Genomic DNA, 18830 nt, shown 5'->3' with positions numbered 1-18830 from the left:
ACTCTTTGAAGAATGCCTACTTGATCACTGATACTAATAAAATATTTACACTGATAGGCCCAAGCCTCCAGATGCGTATCTTAACTTTTTCAAAGGTTCAAGGTTATTAAGACTGAAGAGGTTTGGCTTTGCACCTCCCCTGCTCCTATGAATATATTTGCCATACATTTTCATGTAGATTAAAAGCCCAATGACTTTATTACAGTGTATGATAGAGACTTGAGCTTTAAACAAACTTGATCCAGCTGTCTGTTGGCAGTTCATTGCCTTAAAGCACAGCCAGTATTTAGAAAGTGCTGCTGACGCTGGGCTCCTCAGCAAACCAATTGAAGGACAAGAAAGGGTGCTCTTGTTGCGCCCCCCACCTCCAAACCAATGATAATGGACTGGTCAAATTATCCCTGCCCTGAAATAAAACAGGAGTCATTTATAGGCCATGTGGCCACCCATCTAGATAAACTAGTTTCACAAGGACAGGAGTTTTAGATGTATAAATATGAATGCAGTCCCTGTCCCTGTGTTAAATTACATATATTAATTATGTGTTGGCTATTATTATTATTATTATTATTATTATTATTATTATTATTATTAGTATCCTGTCTTTTGCTCAATACTGGGCCTCAAGGTGGTCTTACAAAATTTAAAATATACATTGTAAAACCTAGGAAAAGAAATGTAAAAAAAAAAGTTTAAACTACACAACAAAATTTTAAGTCATTAATGTAGATGGAGGACCAAATTACTCTCCCAAGGCCTGCTAGAACAAACAAGTTTTAGCCTACTTCCGAAAGCCCATCAAGGAGGGAGCCAGTCTAGCTTCCACGGGACGAGAGTTCCAAAGCACTGGAGCAGCCAAGAAGGCCCTCTCCCATGTTCCCACCAAGCGCGCCTGTGAAGATGGTGGGACTGAAAGAAGGGCTTTCCCAGAAGATCTTAAAGCACGGGCAGGCTCATAAGGGAGAATACGGTCTTTCAAATAACCTGTGCAGATTTTATTTATTTCTCTATATTTCTCTGACTTATATCCTGTCCTTATTCACAAAGAGCCCAGGGTGCATATCCTGTGAGAGAGGGTGCGTTGCAGCAAGGTCTCCTCCATTAGCGTAACTGGAGCTAACTACCATTTGGCTTCTATCCTAGTAAGCATAGGTTGCTGTGCAGTTGAGAATTCATGAACAAATAGGACCCTGGACAGCTCCAAGTGCTGGATGCTAACATCCAAGCAGAGTTGAAATGTTGCTTCAGCAGCCCTCTGGACTTCATTGAGGTTAATAGACTATGGCTCAATTTAAATGGCTAGCACTACCCTTGCCAATCCTGAATGATAGGAGCCTTGCCCAACATTGTAAGTGTTGGCTTCAATGACATTGAGATGATTATAGTGTGGCTGGTGTTTTTTAGATGGAGCCCTTAGAATCCAAGGGTGATGGTAACACAACTTCTGCAGGCCAAGAAGACAGTTGCAGGATGAGCTGCTATTTGGCTCTTCCTCTCCCAGAACTGTGTTTCATTAGCAGCCATTTCACCTGGCTGCAGTAGAGGAAAATGTGGTCAAGGCCAGTTCCATCAGTTTGGTTAGGATCCACTGCCATTTTGTTCCTCCCTTTACAACAGTCACTTATCATTTGCAATATGGCTGCAAGAAAGGTAAATGCTATTTTGGGCTGCATTAATAGAAGTATAGCTTCCAAATCACGTGAGGTACTGGTTCCTCTCTATTTGGCCCTGGTTAGGCCTCATCTAGAGTATTGCGTCCAGTTCTGGGCTCCACAATTCAAGAAGGACGCAGACAAGCTGGAGCGTGTTCAGAGGAGGGCAACCAGGATGATCAGGGCTCTGGAAACAAAGCCCTATGAAGAGAGACTGAAAGAACTGGGCATGTTTAGCCTGGAGAAGAGAAGATTGAAGGGAGACATGATAGCACTCTTCAAATACTTAAAAGGTTGTTACACAGAGGAAGGCCAGGATCTCTTCTTGATCCTCCCAGAGTGCAGGACACGGAATAACGGGCTCAAGTTAAAGGAAGCCAGATTCCAGCTGGACATCAGGAAAAACTTCCTGACTGTTAGAGCAGTACGACAATGGAATCAGTTACCTAGGGAGGTTGTGGGCTCTCCCACACTAGAGGCATTCAAGAGGCAGCTGGACCACCATCTGTCAAGGATGCTTTAGGGTGGATTCCTGCTTTGAGCAGGGGGTTGGACTCGATGGCCTTTTAGGCCCCTTCCAACTCTGCTATTCTATGATTTGCTGATCTACTTTTATTTATTTATTTTATTGTATCGTTCTATGTTTTCATCATGTAATAACACAAATCACTTGGAACCTGAATGTGCTTATTATTTTCCTCCCCCCCTCTCCATTTCTTGCCCTTTTTGTATCATGTCTCTTAGACTTTAAAATGCAAACCATCTTGAATGTTTTAACAAAAGCACTTTGTAAAGGTAATAAATAAATAAATAAAATATCCTGATGCATTGCATAACTTAACACAGGCCTAATGTAACACAAAGAAATAATCAGCATTGTGCCTAATTGCCCCCACTTTTGCTATCTTGATACAACCCACTGGTATAGTTGTAGAAAACACCCCTTTATTCTTCACTCCTACTGAAAGGTTTTCCTTTTCTTTACAGTAAAATTGTGTGCAGAGATCTTAGTCATGTTGTTATAAAACTTCTGAGCATTTCTCATTTTGCCATAATTTGAAAAAGTCCTGGTCTAGTTACTAACTCAGTTGACCCTGATAGTTGCTACTCATGTATTTCTGTGAGCAGGTTTTAATCCCCCCCCCCTTTGCTTCCAAAAATGGCAGGAACCTGTTTTTGCTCAATGAAAGTGAACGCTTATGTAGCACTTTGCATCTTCAAACTGAGCCATGGACATTAGCATGCATCGCCCTAAAGGGCTTAAGAGTTTGCTTAGATTGTTACCCATGTGGACAGAAGCAGCATCATGCTGTTTCTTGTTATAGGTGTAAAGAGCAGTGATTAGCCTGCAGTGTAGTAGAGAAGAGGGAAAATTAGCCACTCAGTCCTATTTACCCATTCAGCCCCCTCTTTAAATCCTCTCTCCTCCTTCCTCACCCTATTCCTCTCATTCACTTTAACGTAACAATAACTAATGAGGCCAATTTGCTGCCAATTAGTTGCCCTAAGAAAGGACTGCTAATTGTAGCAGGCAAGATGTCAGCTCCAAAATGCTAGAGGTGTATATGCCTGTGATGGCCAGCATGTCCCCCCCCTTTAATCTTCACCTGGGGGCTGATTAGTTTCTTTGTATTTGTTGCAAAATGTTGTTAATTAGGAGGCAGGGACAAGGAAATTACAGCCCTCAAGGCTTAATTGGGAAGCTCCTGTGGAGGCTTTTATGGCTATAAACTCCTCTTTTTTTTCAGATGGAAGTTTAATGGTTTTCTCTTCACCCTTGTAGTTGAGGAATACAAAGCGCTAGATTACTCATTTTCCTCATTCAATGTGTGATCAGTTTAGATCTTTATAAAGGATGTAGAATAACCAAAATCCCAATATGTGCTTGGAGTAACATACAAGGTGCAAATCATTTTTGGGGGGTGCTTTCAGGGGAACTTGGTAAAATCCATTGATGACTCACAACTGAACGAAGTGTGACATGATTCAATTGAAAAACCATTATATTTGAGCTGATATGAAAGTTCTAATCGTGGCTGAGTTCGGACGACATATTAGGCAACGGAGGAGGTAATACCATACAGTTCATTATTCTCCTGGTACTCCTCACACAACATGTTGCCCCCCCCCCGGTCGCGTGGCTGAAAGTCCCAGCGTCCTTCTGGGCTGCTGGTACTCCAGCCTCCCTCAGTCTTCCTGGCCGTATCCCATCAGCCATTGTGAGTTCTGCTGGCTGTATAGGAACAACCAGGGTGTTTTCAACTGCAGAACTCTATGGCCAATGGAATAGTACACTTGACAGAGGGGGGGAGCCTTCCACACAACATCTTAATAAATTGATTATTTGATAAGCAATGGAGCAACCTGTTGTTTTTCTCCATTGATTAAAATGGTGAAGTAGTGTACTGTTGGTTGTGTGTGCACTGTGTGTCCCCTCCCACATGACACAATAATCAACTCAACCAACAGTTGCCTCCTTCCCTCCCCCTGTTGATTATTGTGTCATCCGAGCCCAGCCCATGACTCATTTACACAACCAAGGCTGTTTCTACACCTGCCTTCCCCCACTGGGATCATCCCAGGATCATGCCTGTGCATCCAAATGACACACAGGGGATCCTGGGAGCAGGCAGGGATGATACGTCTATTTTCCTGGGATAATCCTTAGGTGTAAGGATTAGGTCAAGTGATTGCGGGATGCTGCAGTTATCAAATGATGAACATGCATGTGTGAACCAACCCCCTTTTCTCCTGAAAACCAGTGAACTGTTTCAGTCAAAGCGTTCTGCCCTTTGTAAATCAACATTGCACAATAAATCGACTGTGCACAAAACCCCTTTTTGTGCATAAAGCTTGAGTGGCATTACAAAGGCGGGCCATTCCCTAATACCTCTGCCTCTCTTTTGCCTCCCTTCCTTCCCTCTGTTTCTTATATGTGCCACTGCCCAGGCCTAGGTGAAAAATGGCTGAAGTCATGAAAGGACAAAAGAAATGGAAGAACAATGGACACGTGTGGGTGACTTGGTCAGAGTGAGGAGACAGATAACTTGAGGGAATGAGAGAAAAGGTGCCATTAGAGGCAGGGAGATGGCAATCCTTCACAAAGACAAGGAGCTGGAAATGTATGTGAAAGGAGAAAGGAACCAGCACAGGCACAAAGGTTTGGGGAGGTCTCTTGGAGCCCATTTGGAAGCTGTTGCAGTTGTGCTACACCTGGAAGAGCCATTCAGAAGTTGCTGCTTTCATCTAGAAAGGAGAAGTGTCTTACTGAGGAGCTGTTTTGCCTGTTTGCATTTTTGAAGATGTTTTTCTCATCCCCTTTGTTACAAGTGAAGTTGGTGCTTAAGAGACACGCTTCTGTTTTGTGAAAACAAATCACTTGCTTTCATCTTGAGTGCAACCCTGATTGCACAAGGGTATTTTAGTATGTTTTCATGTCTCATTCCTTTTTTATCATTTACATCGATGTGAGTTGTTCCTGTCATGAAAACTAGAGCTTGAAAAATCACCAGGGCTAGATGCGATGCAGTGGGATCAGATTGTCTCCCAGATTATGCAGAGCCCTGTCAATGGCCTCATAAGTGCCACTTATTACAACTCTGTGCTCAGTTCTGTGCCCACAAATAGCCCATGGTCCCATTTTTCCATCATTGCCCTAGCCTGCTTCTGCTGAGCAAAATGCTCGACCTTCTCATTTTCTCCACTGGATCGTGTAGCATGAGAAACCAGGGACAGAGGGAGGCTGTGAATTCATTTGGCCCTTTAGAGATGTGAAGTTTTCCTCAGCATTTCCTATGCTAGGACTGGAACAAGGTTTCTTAAATTCTTATTCTACATAGACTCATGTCTTCTAGCTGATGGGGTATGATTCTTGGCTTGTTTTGACACTGACACAAAGCCACAGGTAGCCAAAAGCAGAAGAGAAAATGTTCTCAAGTTCCAGAAAAAGCTTTATTAAGCTTCAATGCATTTCAGAAAGATATTTCCTTCCTCAGGGCACATTCGTCTTTTTCAACATATATCTTCCCCTGTTTCAAACTATGAAAAGAACAGAGGAAACATTACCACGATTCTGGAACTTGAGGACATCTTCTCTTCTGTCTTCGGAGACAATTGGTGCCTTTCCGTCTTGCTGGTTCTTTGACAAATCCACAGATTTTGTCAGAAGCACAATCTGTACAATGTGCCCTGCAGATTTGCCCAGCAAATTTCTTGTACAGTCAAGATTGTTGGTGTTTTATGGTCATAGACTTGAAGGGATCTAATCCAACCCTCTGGTGTGAAGCAGAACCTCCTAGCCATAATGCCCCCTCCCTGCAATAGATCAGCTACCAAACCAGTGCCCGTAAAAGGCAAGATGGCAGCTGGGAGCCAAAGTGGTGGTTCAGTGGGGTCAGAAAGAGCTTCTGGTCACTCTGGAGCAGTTCATCCTACAATTATCTTGTCAGAATGAGGAGCCAGGCAAGACACAAATGGAACTGGTGTGCTCAGCCTGAAGCATGTAGTACATATTCCACCCAACTACTTCACTTGTAGAGCAACAGACCCTTCTTCTCAAAGATGGCTATGCACATGAGGTAGGAGGATTTGGGGTGTAGGGCTGCTTGACCTCATGGGAGCAGAGCTGGTGGATCTCACTGTGCTGAGCATGTTCCAGATGACACACTAAGCCTTGGCAGTTAAGCATTTTGAATGAAATGTTATGGCTTATGTTAACTTAGCACTCTATTATGGCTGTTCAAAGGCTGAAAGAAAGGAGGAAGTTACTCAGTCTCCTCATGCTCTTGGAGTGTTTGTCAGCTGGTGAAACGCTCACTGAACTTTTAGGATGTTGAATCCAGTGTACTATTGTAAATTCCGGTAAGCTAGGAGCTCAATGGTATAGCACCTTCTTTGCATGCTGAAGGCCCCAGGTTCAATCCCTGGCATCTCCAGGTAGGGCTGGAAAAACGCTTGCCTGAAACCCTGGAGAGCTGCTGCCAGTCAGGGTTGACAATCGTGGGCTAGATGGGATGACACAGTATAAAGCAGCTTCCTGTGTTCTACTTATAGCTTCACAGCCCAATCCTATGGAGGTTTACTCATAGGAAAGGCTCATTAGTTTATTCCAAATTGAATTCCCAACAGAGGATGGGTGGTGGTGGATATGCACGTGGTTCCATCCAGCATGGAAGCATGTTTAAAAATAGAGCTCACAGGTGTCTACTTCAAATATATTTCATACGCTTCAGCTGTCCTATTTACTAGGGACAATGCTTGCTTTCTGCTTCTTCTATCTGATAAATTACTATACCCAGTTTGTCCTTCTTTTTGCCTTTTGGGGATCCTTTGTTAAATGGGTGTTGTCTTTAGGCTGCAGCCCTGATCCCAGATCTAAGTTAAATCTCTGGATATAGGGGTGGGGGAGAGAGAGAGAGATAGTGGAAGTGAATCTTCTCATGAATTCACATCCATGTATATGCAATCACATATACATACATATGATAAATGTACCAGGTAGCAGTGATTGTAGTACACATAAAAAGAGGCTAGTTTTAAACCACTGGCAACAGATTATAAAACAGTAATGGTTTTATTCTTGCATATTTGTAAACAAAAGAACAAGTACCATCTTGGTTTTTAAAGTGGTACAGGACCAGGTTCAGCAGATTAAATTAATACACCATGCAGTAGGTGAAGAAGAGCATTCAGCACTGAAGGATAGCAACTTAATGTGTCACTATTTGCATAAAAATGCATATACTGATTTATACATAAAGATGGTTTGAAGCCTCACCAGGCCTTAGAGGCCGAGACTTTTTCTGTTGGGAGGGGGCATCCCTGAGAGGAACAGTTTCATTTCTCCAGTTAAGATTCATTCATTTCTCCAGTTAAGTTTAATCTTTTCAAGGTTCAAACAGTACTTTCGATTTGGGGGGAAGAAAAGAGCCAGGAGAAGATGAGAACATGAGGAAGAAGCAATGGGGGAAAGACTAAATACAGCTGGGGTAAAGGACTTGTGTTTCACAACTTTTATTTTCCCTTTTAATGCCCTTGTACCTCAGCTTTACTGACTAATTTTCTCTTTTAAATATATTAGTAAACTCTTGTGCTAAACCTCAAGTGTCTGGTGTTCTAATCACCCCACATCTACAGGGCTAACCCCCATGTTACTGGGAGAGGGAAGGTAAAAAGAAGGTGGAATTCTTAAAGAAGGCAGAGATCCTTAAGGAGTTGCTCAGGGAGTCCAGGTCATAGAAGGAACCTGACAGATGCAAATTTGGAAATAATTACTGGAATTTAAATAGAAATGCAATGCCTCATACTGTCATGGGGAAGTGTGTCACCAGGTCATCTGTGTGGCTGCTTACCTTGCTGCCCAGGTGCTTAGTTCAAGGTTCCTGCTGCTCTCCCTTCTTATGGTTCTTCATCTTTAAACCAGACTTGGATTCATCAGCCTTAAAACAGGAAGCCTTCAAATAGAAGACAGTCCTCTGAAAAGTAAGGGCACATAGCTACTCCAATACAATTGCAGGGGTAGGTGCCCTCCAGCACTCATCTTTGGTATGTTTTGTTACATGTGTGACTCTATTTTGAAATGTTGGGTGGGGGGAGAATTCAGATTAAAATGCCCCATCATTATCTTTCTTTAGAAAGATAATTTGTTCAGTCCTGTTTACTGTGCCAAGCAATTTGCATCTGTTAGCATTAACTTGCCATTCTCTGCTATTGGTCCATGGTAGCTGACTAATGGTAGTGTCCACTCTGTCGGGGGCTTGGGATACAGTGGGCTTATGAAATCCCTCCAAACCACTGTCACAGTGCTTGCTATAGTTCCATGACTACATACGCAGTGTAAGGCCAAGGATTCCCAATTTAAGATTAATCTTAAAAGGTTTCATAGGCAGGAGTGACAAGCAGCATGGTACAATGTTGCAAATTAAGAGTGGGTGCTTTTTACAGCTATGATTTTGACCTAAGGTTGGGGAAAACCTCAAAAGTAAAAACCTTTTGAGTTTTATCTGTGCCATGCAATCCTATTCTGAAGGATTCAGATTCTTTTGCTAGTGGACTGCTCTGAATTTTGAACATGTGAAACCGAGTCTCACTTTAATGCTCAGATGTATTCCGAGACAGACTGTTCATCACACCCTCCAAGCAAGCAAGGAAGCATAATGTAGGGAGCTTGCTAGTGGTGTGATTGCCAACTGGACAGACTTGTACAAGCCTGAGGCATTCAGAGGCAATCAGCCTGAAGTACCAGAAAGTTTTTTGGGGAGGAGATATGCTAAAGCTGTTCAAGAGAGGTATGAGCTCCTCCTTAGCTCTCTGGGATCTTATAGTCAAGTATTGAAAAAATAATTTGGCAAAACTGTATGCAAAAGCCAGTTCCCAACACTAGTGCTGGTGTACAGAATCTTTCCATATAGTTGGGACAAATCATGTAGAACTTGGCTTTCAGACTGTATAGACCCACCTCTTCATGCATTTTGCCCCTGAAGGGTGATCCAGCCAGTATAATTATAGTTGATTGGTGATTATTTATTGCACTTTTATTGTTATAGTTTGTGGTTTTTAATATTTTTATGATGAAGCAGTAAATAAATTTGTGTAAAAGATAATAAATAAATAACAACCCAGGGCTGGGCAACTTGTGGGCCTCCAGAAGTTTTGGCCTACTCCCATGTTCTTTCACCATTGGCTACTCTGGCTAGGGCTGATGGGAGTTCTAGGCCAAAACATCTGGAGGCCCACGTGTTTACTCACTCTTGGTGTAGCCACTACAGAGAGCACCACCCCACTGAAATAATATATACTGGCTTTCACTTTGGAGTTGCACTATATGAAGTAGTGGCCCTCAATGACTCTCTTGTGATAGAAAATTGCAACCCTATCATCAGGTCTTCCCAAACAGTGTAATACAAGGGGAGACTAGAAACCCAAACCAAAAGAATTGGCTGGTTAGTACTTTAGATCATGAGAGGTGAAATTCAGCCCATCCTGCCACTCATTTTTAGCAGTTGTTGGTCCTCTGGGTTGCTGGTTACAGTGACAGTAGAAGGCGATAGCAGGCAGATTTTGCTTCGCAGGAAATTCCCATCTTCTAGCCATGCAGTCCTATGTTGCCTCAACCAAGGTCTCCAGTTCTCTAAACCTCCCTTAACTGTCCACTTCCTTTCAACCAATAATCAACAACCCTCTGTTCTAGGCAGAAACTGCAACTGGAAGTTTTCAGCTTTCTAGCCAAAAATCTACCAAATGAGACTCATCTAAGAGGTTGCTTCTTATGATGACTCAAACTTGTGGTTATTTTAGGCTCCATAGTGAATCAAAGGCCATTTGATTTCCAATGTGTTCCTACTTGGTGCTCTGGAAGCTGACTCATGGCTCTGGCAAAAGCAAAATAAATAAATAAAAGCCAAGCAAATGTTGTCTACGTTTTCTTTACTCAGCTATACGTCTTCTGCAACTAAATATAGTACTGGCACTGTGTCGGTTTGCACTCCGTTCACATTTCTAGGATTATTTATGGAATCACAAGGACTCTTTGAAGTGAAGGCTCAAATTTTGAAGCAAAAATATGCATCGTAGGGGAAATTTCACAGCAAATTCAGCTTGCTGTCATGCCAAAGAAGACACTGCAACCATAGCTACAAATGGAAGCTGAGTAGGAGAGATATAAAGGTTATGAAATCCCCCCAAACCACTGCAGTCTCTCATTCATGGGTACAGGCCCTTTAAGTTCAGACTTGAGAAGTGAGGGAAACTAGATGTTAAAGCTGCTGTTCGATGTTCTTAGAATATGCATCAAACTATACACACGGTCAGCCTTCCCATTAGGCAGTGAGTGGCAGTTGTTTCAGACAACTGGTTTCTTTTTAAAATGTATTATTGTCATATTTTATTCCAAAGGATAGGTACTTTTGAGATTTTCTGCATCAGATGCCAAAATAACTAGGCAAACCTCTGGGTGCTACAGACCATAAATTGGTATGGGTGATGGGAGAGTACCGTTTATTTTCTGCCTTTGGCAATGAAATGCCTTGGGCTGGCCATGGCTAAACAGCTGTGATGGAGTGTGGAAGGTGATTTCAAGAGGAGAATCAGCAGGTGGTTGTGTTTTCCCCTGCCTACTGCTTTCAAACTCACCCACGCACACACACACCCCACACACACACTGTAGTCTCTCCCTCCAACCACTTTCCTTTTGAACAGATAAAGTGGCTGTGGGAAGGGGCTGCTGGGTGAAAACAGCAGGTGGGGTAAAGGTCCAGCATCTACTCCCACAAACCACATCTCGGCTTGCAATACAAACCGATACACAAGCACACTCCTCTACAGCTATTTGGTGCAAGTCAAATAGCTTGATTGCAGCTTTGATTGCAAGATGAATATGAGCCAACAGTGCGATATGGCTGCAAGAAAGGCAAATGCTATTTTGGGCTGCATTAATAGACGTATAGCTTCCAAATTACGTGAGGTACTGGTTCCTCTCTATTCGGCCCTGGTTAGGCCTCATCTAGAGTATTGCGTCCAGTTCTGGGCTCCACAGTTCAAGAAGGATGCAGACAAGCTGGAGCATATTCAGAGGAGGGCAACCAGGATGATCAGGGGTCTGGAAACAAAGCCCTGTGAAGAGAGACTGAAAGAACTGGGCATGTTTAGCCTGGAGAAGAGAAGATTGAGGGGAGACATGACAGCACTCTTCAAATACTTAAAAGGTTGTCACACAGAGGAGGGCCAGGGTCTTTTCTCGATCCTCCCAAAGTGCAGGACACGGAATAATGGGCTCAAGTTAAAGGAAGCCAGATTCCAGCTGGACATCAGGAAAAGCTTCCTGACTGTTAGAGCAGTGTGACGGTGGAATCAGTTACCTAGGGAGGTTGTGGGCTCTCCCACACTAGAGGCCTTCAAGAGGCAGCTGGACAACCATCTGTCGGGGTTGCTTTAGGGTGGATTCCTGCATTGAGCAGGGGGTTGGACTCGATGGCCTTGTAGGCCCCTTCCAACTCTGCTATTCTATGATTCTATGATTCTATGTTTTAAGATTTGGGTTGTTGCCATAACTCTTAGTTTGGCACAAAGGCTGTAATCATTTACACAATAACTTAGGGATAAACGCCATTGAACACAATCTTTAGTTAATATTAATGAACACAAATAAATTAATTTACATTTTCATTGAAATCTGTGTCCAAATTGCTCTCTCTTTCTCTCTTTCTCTGATATCTTGATCAGCTTTTGACTGTGTAATGTGTTTAGTAAATAAATAATAAACAAACACAAAGGCAATTAAAATAGCATATATATCAGTAGCAGTTGCACCTGATTGCTACATTCAATACATTATTTTAAAATAACCCTAGCATGGGTCAATTAGGAAGAATAGTCAGTAAGCCAATGATATTGTAGAATTCCTCTGAAGATGGAATTCTTCAACTTTTCTTTTTTATTTCCATAGTTCCGCCAAAGATCTCCAACATCTCTTCAGATGTCACTGTGAATGAAGGCAGTAATGTGACCCTGCTGTGTATGGCAAACGGACGTCCTGAACCTGTCATCACCTGGAGGCACCTCACCCCTACAGGTAGGAAGCCTTGGTTTGTGTCTATGCGCCTCACATTGTTATTATCATCCTACACATCACTAGAGGATGTTTCACTGCACAAAACAGATGGAAAAAAAGGTAAGTTCATTGGATCAACTAAATACTGAAGACATCTCTACATCAAATTGTACCAGAGATTCTCTCAGTGTCAGGACTTTATGCCTACTTGTTAGCAGCTGTTTTCATCCAATTGTCAGTAGCCCCTTGCCATTGCTAAGATGTTATAGCAATAAGGGAAACCCAACATTAGTGACAGACAAAGTGAAAAAGCCTTGCCCTTCTAGTAATGAGTTCAAAGTAAGCCTTTCAAGACCACAAAACTGACTTCTAGGGTGGTGTCATTAGTCACTTCTTACCTGCACCCTTAAATCTCCTATAGACAATTTCTTTAGAGAGTTCAAATAAGAAAAAAAGGTTGAAGGGTGTTTTTTTCCTGTGTTGAGCTACAGATGGGGAGATGCTCATAAGAACTGAATGAGTGAGAAACCAGCCAGGTCCATTGACGGTTTAATTACTCCTTTGATACTTTAATGCTTGGTTGCCTTGGAAAGGGCACTGTCGTTAGCCTGACCCACAGGGCAATCAGTTCAGAAAGGGAGGAAACTTTCTGATTATTTATCCTTTCAGCATTTAATGTAGGAAAAAATACTACTTGCAAGAGTGTGTTGACACTGCCACATTCCACACTTAAGACTGCTTCACATAATAAACCCAGATAGGTTATCAAATCAAATGTATATCTCTTAGGAAGCCACACGGCTGTTTTCTGATGAATAGATCTATCTAGCTATTTGCCACATGCATGCTTTACAGTTTTAGAATTATCCTTTGCTCCATCCCAAAAAAATTAGGTGTACATCCCAAAATGTGTATAGCTGCCCAAAGATGCAGGGTGTTGGTTCTTAGGATCTGTGCCATCTTTCAGTTCAGCCCAATGATGGAGGCCTAGAATACCACAGTTGTCAGGGGTTCCATTGCATGCATGCCTCATAGATTGTGTTTTACAAGTATGTAATAAATGCTTAATAAAGAAATGTTCAATAAAAATCATACAGTAAAATATGGAAATATATGCAAAACAGCTGAACAATATGAATCCATAAAACTGCTAGAAAACGGACTTTCCTGGTTGGCAGGATGGGCAGGAAAGCCAAGGGTAAGCAAAAAATTAGCCAACTGGATAAAATAAAATGGATATGTTTAGGATTAACAAATCTGAATTTGTTTCATTTTATGAAATTTCATTTATCAATACATTAACTGAAAAGAATTAATAGGCCAATTCTATACATGTCAAGTCTGGGGAACAGAGTGGAGGAATGTATGTGTGGATATGAAAAACTTTGATATATATATATAGATAGATATTAAAAGTAAAATTCATTGTTTACAGTGGTGTTTACTCCAAAGTAAATGTGTATATGTGTATCTGGGTTGGATCCAGACTTGGCAATACTTAGAGAAGACCCATTGAAATCCATGGGACTCAGAACTAACTCAAATCCCTTGGATTTCAATGGGTCTACTCTAAGTTTTGCCAAATCTGGGTCCAACCCTAAATCAACTCTACATCTTCACTGATGCAACTTGTTTATTCACAGTTCTATGGAAATCTCTCATGTTTCCCAATATGTCATCTGTATGTGCTCTGTGGTTAGACCTGTTTGGGGCAAGAACCTGTGCCCATTCTCATCACTTTCCCCTTTCCTTGGGACAAGCAGACCTTTCCTGCTTGTAACTTTGGCTCAAAATCAAATTTTGGTTCATTTAGCTTCTTTGCAGCTTCTTCTAAGCTAGGTCTTTTTTAGGCCCTTTCTACACCAGCCCAATGGTCCAGGCTGGTCACGGTTGAGTCCCTGTGAGTCCAAATGACGCACAGGGACTCCCAGGGGCGGGACGGCTTTTCCCAGGGATAAAGAAATCCTGGGAAAACCAATTCTTCCTGCTGTCTTGGGATCGTCCCGAGACCGCGGGAGGTGTGGGCGCCTGTCCTGCCTGGTGACACGCTTACTCAGGAAGACTGTTTTACACTATAGCTTTTCCAACACTTGCACATAATTTTATTTAGTCTTCAGGTGGCAAAATTTTCAGGTACATTTTCATGCTGTCAAGTTTTAGCAAGAATATTTATTATTTTTCACTATCGGAAGCTGAATTTGCACAGTTCTTGCTGTAATGTGCAAATTCAACTTCTGATAGTTTCTAATCTAACTCCCAGATGTTGATGATCCTGGCCATCTGCTGGATAGATCAGATTAGAAGTGACCTCAGATAGATCCAGAGTGTAGAAATACATCCACCATTCAGATGTCATTTCGATTACAGATGGATTCAGGTTTTATTCAGATTAACAAGGAACACAGAATCAAGCCCAGCTATGTGCTCTGATTGGGAATCCATCCTCTTAAAAAGAAGACATTTGACAATATACTTATGAGCAAAGGTGTTAGAGGAGCTTAATGCTGTCAGAGCCAAAATTTCCAGAGCATGATATGCTGTGAAATTAAACAGCAAACATGGATCAGAAATGAGGGAGAAGGAGGAGGAAGGGATATTAGGAATGGAAAAGTTAGAGATTACCTTCAGTCTGTTCACCCTTAAATCAGAGAGAGAGTTGTCAAATTGTGAGCCAAACTTTTCAGTTATCCCTAAGGCTAAGCTAAGCAGGGTTTATCAGAAAACTTCTGTGCTTTGCATGACATGCACAAATTCAAGAGGTATAGCTTTTCCTATTGATGCAGCTGCATGCAGGGAGAAATGGCAGCAGTTGTACGCCTGCCTGCCATGCAACTGTTGAAGATGTAAAGCCCTCTGGCCACCCCACTGCTGCCATGTTAGAGCAGCTTCCCCAAAGCAATGGTTCTTTCCTCTGAAGCAGCTTAGACAGTTGTAACTGTCTAGCATACTTATGATCCTCCTGTTGTTGTTAGGGGTGTGCATGAGCTGTCGCCGAATCCAGAATCCACTACTGAATTGACTTGATTCAGAAAGATCCAGGAGATGTCTGAATGGAAGCAGGGCTCATCCGAAGAGGATGAAATCTGAATCTGAGCCCTCCAAAAGCTTGTTAGTGATTTTGGAGATTCAGAGAGACACAGGGACACAGTCAGTGTGTCTGCAAAAATTGATACATGTCCCCCCAAATTCTCCATATAAGGAAAATGCCAGGGAAGGAGGCAGTGCCAGCTCCATGTATTGGAGAGCGCTTGGGTTCAATGGGCCCCATCCTTCACTGAGTCAACCTGCTCACCACCATTGCCACCAGATGCTATTGCTGCTGCTCCTCTTTCACATTGTTGTTACCACTTGCTTGCTTGGCAGGCAGGGGGCAAGTAGGCAGTGGCACCTACTAGTACTACTACTTCTCTCCACTGTTGGTCGTCTGGGCCAGACTCAGAGACATGTGAACAAGCAGGCTGTAATGGTGAATAAAAGCAACTCCAGGGATTGGGGGGTCTTGTCAATGGGCCACTGCTGGGGTGTGGGCCCTCAGCAGATGCCCATCCATAGGGGTGGGCGAACTCGCCTGTGCACACGTTGGTGGGTGCTCGCCCTGTCACCTCCACCACCTGGCCCTGCTCACCATGCCATGTGAGCCTCTTTTGAGGCTCAGCTTGCCCTGGCGAGCGCTCAGCAGCAGTGTCCCACCCATTCACGCCAAAATTGTGCACTTACTCCCCCTGCGTCAGTGGCGGCTGCCATTGATACAATGGGGGAAATTGCACAATTTCTGGAGCCTCTATAAATTGCGCACTTCGCCCTCTGCCTCATTGGCAGCCATAAAGGCCCCATATACACAATGCTCCATTCACTCCTTTACCCTTGCATAAATGGGGCCTTTACAACTGCCATTGACACAGCAGGGGGAAGTGTGCACCGTTGGTGCGAAGGGGCGGGCGGCTGCCGAGCACTCTGTGGGCCTTGTGGGCACTCAAGTAGGGTCTGTGCTCATGCCAGGAGTGCCCAACTGGGTCTGGCGGTGGGGCGAACGCAGGGAGGTGGGTCTGACAGACTTCCGGACCCAGTCAGACACTCAAGACAGCTGTGGCCATCCATGCTGACCTTTGACACTATCTCTGGTGTGGAGAGAAAATAGTTTTGTGACTGACAGCTCTTGCTTCCAATCACAGTATATAGTTTTAGCATGGCTCTCCAGTCACAGTGCTTTGGGGGAGGGATGTTGAAGCAATACATCACAAGCCGTTGGGAGCGGTCATTAGGGGATTTGGAGCTAAATGCCATCAATACGCTGATGACACGCAGTTCTATCTCCCTGTGACAACTGAATCAGGTGCAAGTCCTGGACCAGTGCCTCGACTCAGTAATGGGCTGGATGAGGGCCAATAAACTGAGACTAAATCCTGGCAAGACGGAAGCCCTGTGGGTGAGTGGTTCCCGAGTCCAGGAGACAGGCTCATTGCCTGTTCTGGATGGGGTTGCTCTGCCTCTGAAAGAACAGGTTCGTAGTTTGGGGGTACTCTTAGACCCATTTCTGTCGTTGGAGGCTCAAGTAGCTGCCACGGCTCGGAGTGCCTTTTACCATCTTCGGTTGGTTCGCCAACTACGGCCTCTCCTGGACAGGGATAGCTTGACCACGGTGGTACAGGCATTGGTAACCTCAAGATTGGATTACTGCAACGCGCTCTATGTGGGGCTGCCCTTGAAGCTGCTCCGGAAGCTGGAGCTAGTGCAGAATGCTGCAGCTCGGCTGTTGTCTGGAGCTGCCCCTTTCCAGCATGTAACTCCTCTGCTGCACTGGCTGCCTATTCGCTACCGGGCCAGGTTTAAGGTTCTTGTACTTGTGTACAAAGCCCTAAACAACTTGGGACCAGGATACCTGAGAGAGCGCCTTCTCCCTTACCAACCTGCCCGGTCACTGAGGTCATCCGAGGGCCTGCTCCTTGTGGTTCCACCTAGATCCATCCTCCGATTGGAATCCACCAGGGGAAGAGCCTTCAGCGTGGCGGCGCCCCTCCTGTGGAACTCCCTGCCTCTGGAGGTCAGGCAGGCGCCAACCTTGTACTCCTTTCGGTGCCTCCTGAAAACATCTTTATTCCAAGAAGCCTTTCCTTAATATGCAGCCTTGAGTCTCTGTATTTGCTTCTTTTAAAATTTGTTTTAAGTGTTTTATTCGGTTTTTATTTTCATTTTACCTTGTACACTGCTCCGAAATTTTTTCAATGAGGAGCGGTATATAAATATTCTAAATAAATAAATAAATAAGACTAATACAGTTTTCAGTGCCTTTTCAGTTCTCTCCCAGCAGGGATGTTAAAAGTATTTTAGTGGGAGATGGGACGGTGTAGCATTCCAACTCACTGAAATTCTCTGAATTCTATCTCAAAATTCCTTCTGATTCGAGCTGGTATCCGGTTGCAGCCGTCATTGTTTTTCTGTCCACATGAAAATCTATGCATACTTCCATGCATATTTTTTGAAATGTATACATCAATTGTGCACATCTCCCATGGATTAAAACATATTTGTTTACATTTTGCAAATGTATGAATTTTTTCATGCACATTTTTGTGCATAAGCAGCAGAATGCATTTTTTTTCAGGGTCAGCAAATCCCATTGCAAGCTCAGAAATGTATCTGAGTCTATGTTCAGTCCAGAAGGTGTGAACTGAGTAAATCTTGATTATTATTATTATTATTTTAAAAAATGAACTGAAATGAATTTCTCATACATCCCTAGTACTTGCTTTGAAAATGCTGAATGCTTAAGTCCTCCTGCCTTTGCTGACTGCCACAATATTCTCCACATTCATCATCCACCCCAGTGCGGCAGCATTTTCTGTGACTTTAGTGCCAGCTGAGCAGAAAACAAAAATGCCTTGAATTGTTCTTCATTCACTATAAGTCCCTAGCCCATGCACCTATTCTTCTGAAATCTTGCAGGTTCCTTGCCTAGGGACACCTCTATGAAGTTTCTCATTTTCATACAAATTGCAAAATAGATAAGCAAAAATATATTACTGGGATGCAGAAGCCATTTTTTTAAGTTTCCCCTACTACAAAAAACACTGCATCTATCCTTCCGAATTTTTTTAAGTGTCTAAGCTAAACCACCTCTGTATACTGCGTGGCATTTTAGAAACCAGTGTCCACACAAAAAACATAGGGGGATGAGTACATCCTTAACCCCTGAACTTTAAACACTGCTCTTTAAGACACACACAAAGTGCACTGTTTTGTTTAAAACCTAACAGGCTTGATCCCCTCAGAAGGGGGGATTATGCCTACAAAAGCTGTCTAATTCTGCTGAGAAATAAAAATGTCAGCAGTTACTTCTTTTGAAAAATCAAAATTTAAAGACCGAACGTTAGCAACCTTTATCCTTTCAAAAGGGGTTATGCCATCAGAAAATACCATCCAAAGCTGTGAAAGAGCAAAAAAAAAAAAAAAAAAAAAATTGTAGCTGTGTGCTGCTTTCCAATGATAGTCAATGGGAGGTATGAAGCTTTGCATTTCTAAACGAAGATTCGAATTTGGGCTCTGAGTTGAATCAGGCAGCCACTAGATCTGTCCAAGGTGAATCAGGCTGTGTTCTGAATGGCTGAATCAGGGTCCAAACTGAATTTTGTGGT

At 43.1% G+C, this 18830-nt stretch overlaps 1 protein-coding gene across 1 annotated transcript in view; it reads left to right on the top strand.

Annotated features, from left to right (window-relative positions):
- Window positions 1-18830, top strand: part of LSAMP (limbic system associated membrane protein) — a 567030-nt gene that overhangs the window by 348114 nt on the left and 200086 nt on the right. Inside the window, exon 3 of the mRNA XM_063126940.1 lies at window positions 12094-12219. Within this exon, the coding sequence (XP_062983010.1) occupies window positions 12094-12219 (126 nt within the window). The remainder of the gene's footprint in view (window positions 1-12093; window positions 12220-18830) is intronic.

The sequence above is a fragment of the Elgaria multicarinata genome, chromosome 5, assembly GCF_023053635.1.
Source record: "Elgaria multicarinata webbii isolate HBS135686 ecotype San Diego chromosome 5, rElgMul1.1.pri, whole genome shotgun sequence".
Taxonomy (NCBI): Eukaryota; Metazoa; Chordata; class Lepidosauria; order Squamata; family Anguidae; genus Elgaria; species Elgaria multicarinata.
The sequence above is the reverse complement of the archived record's forward strand: the minus strand, read 5'-3'. Positions and strand labels throughout refer to the sequence as shown.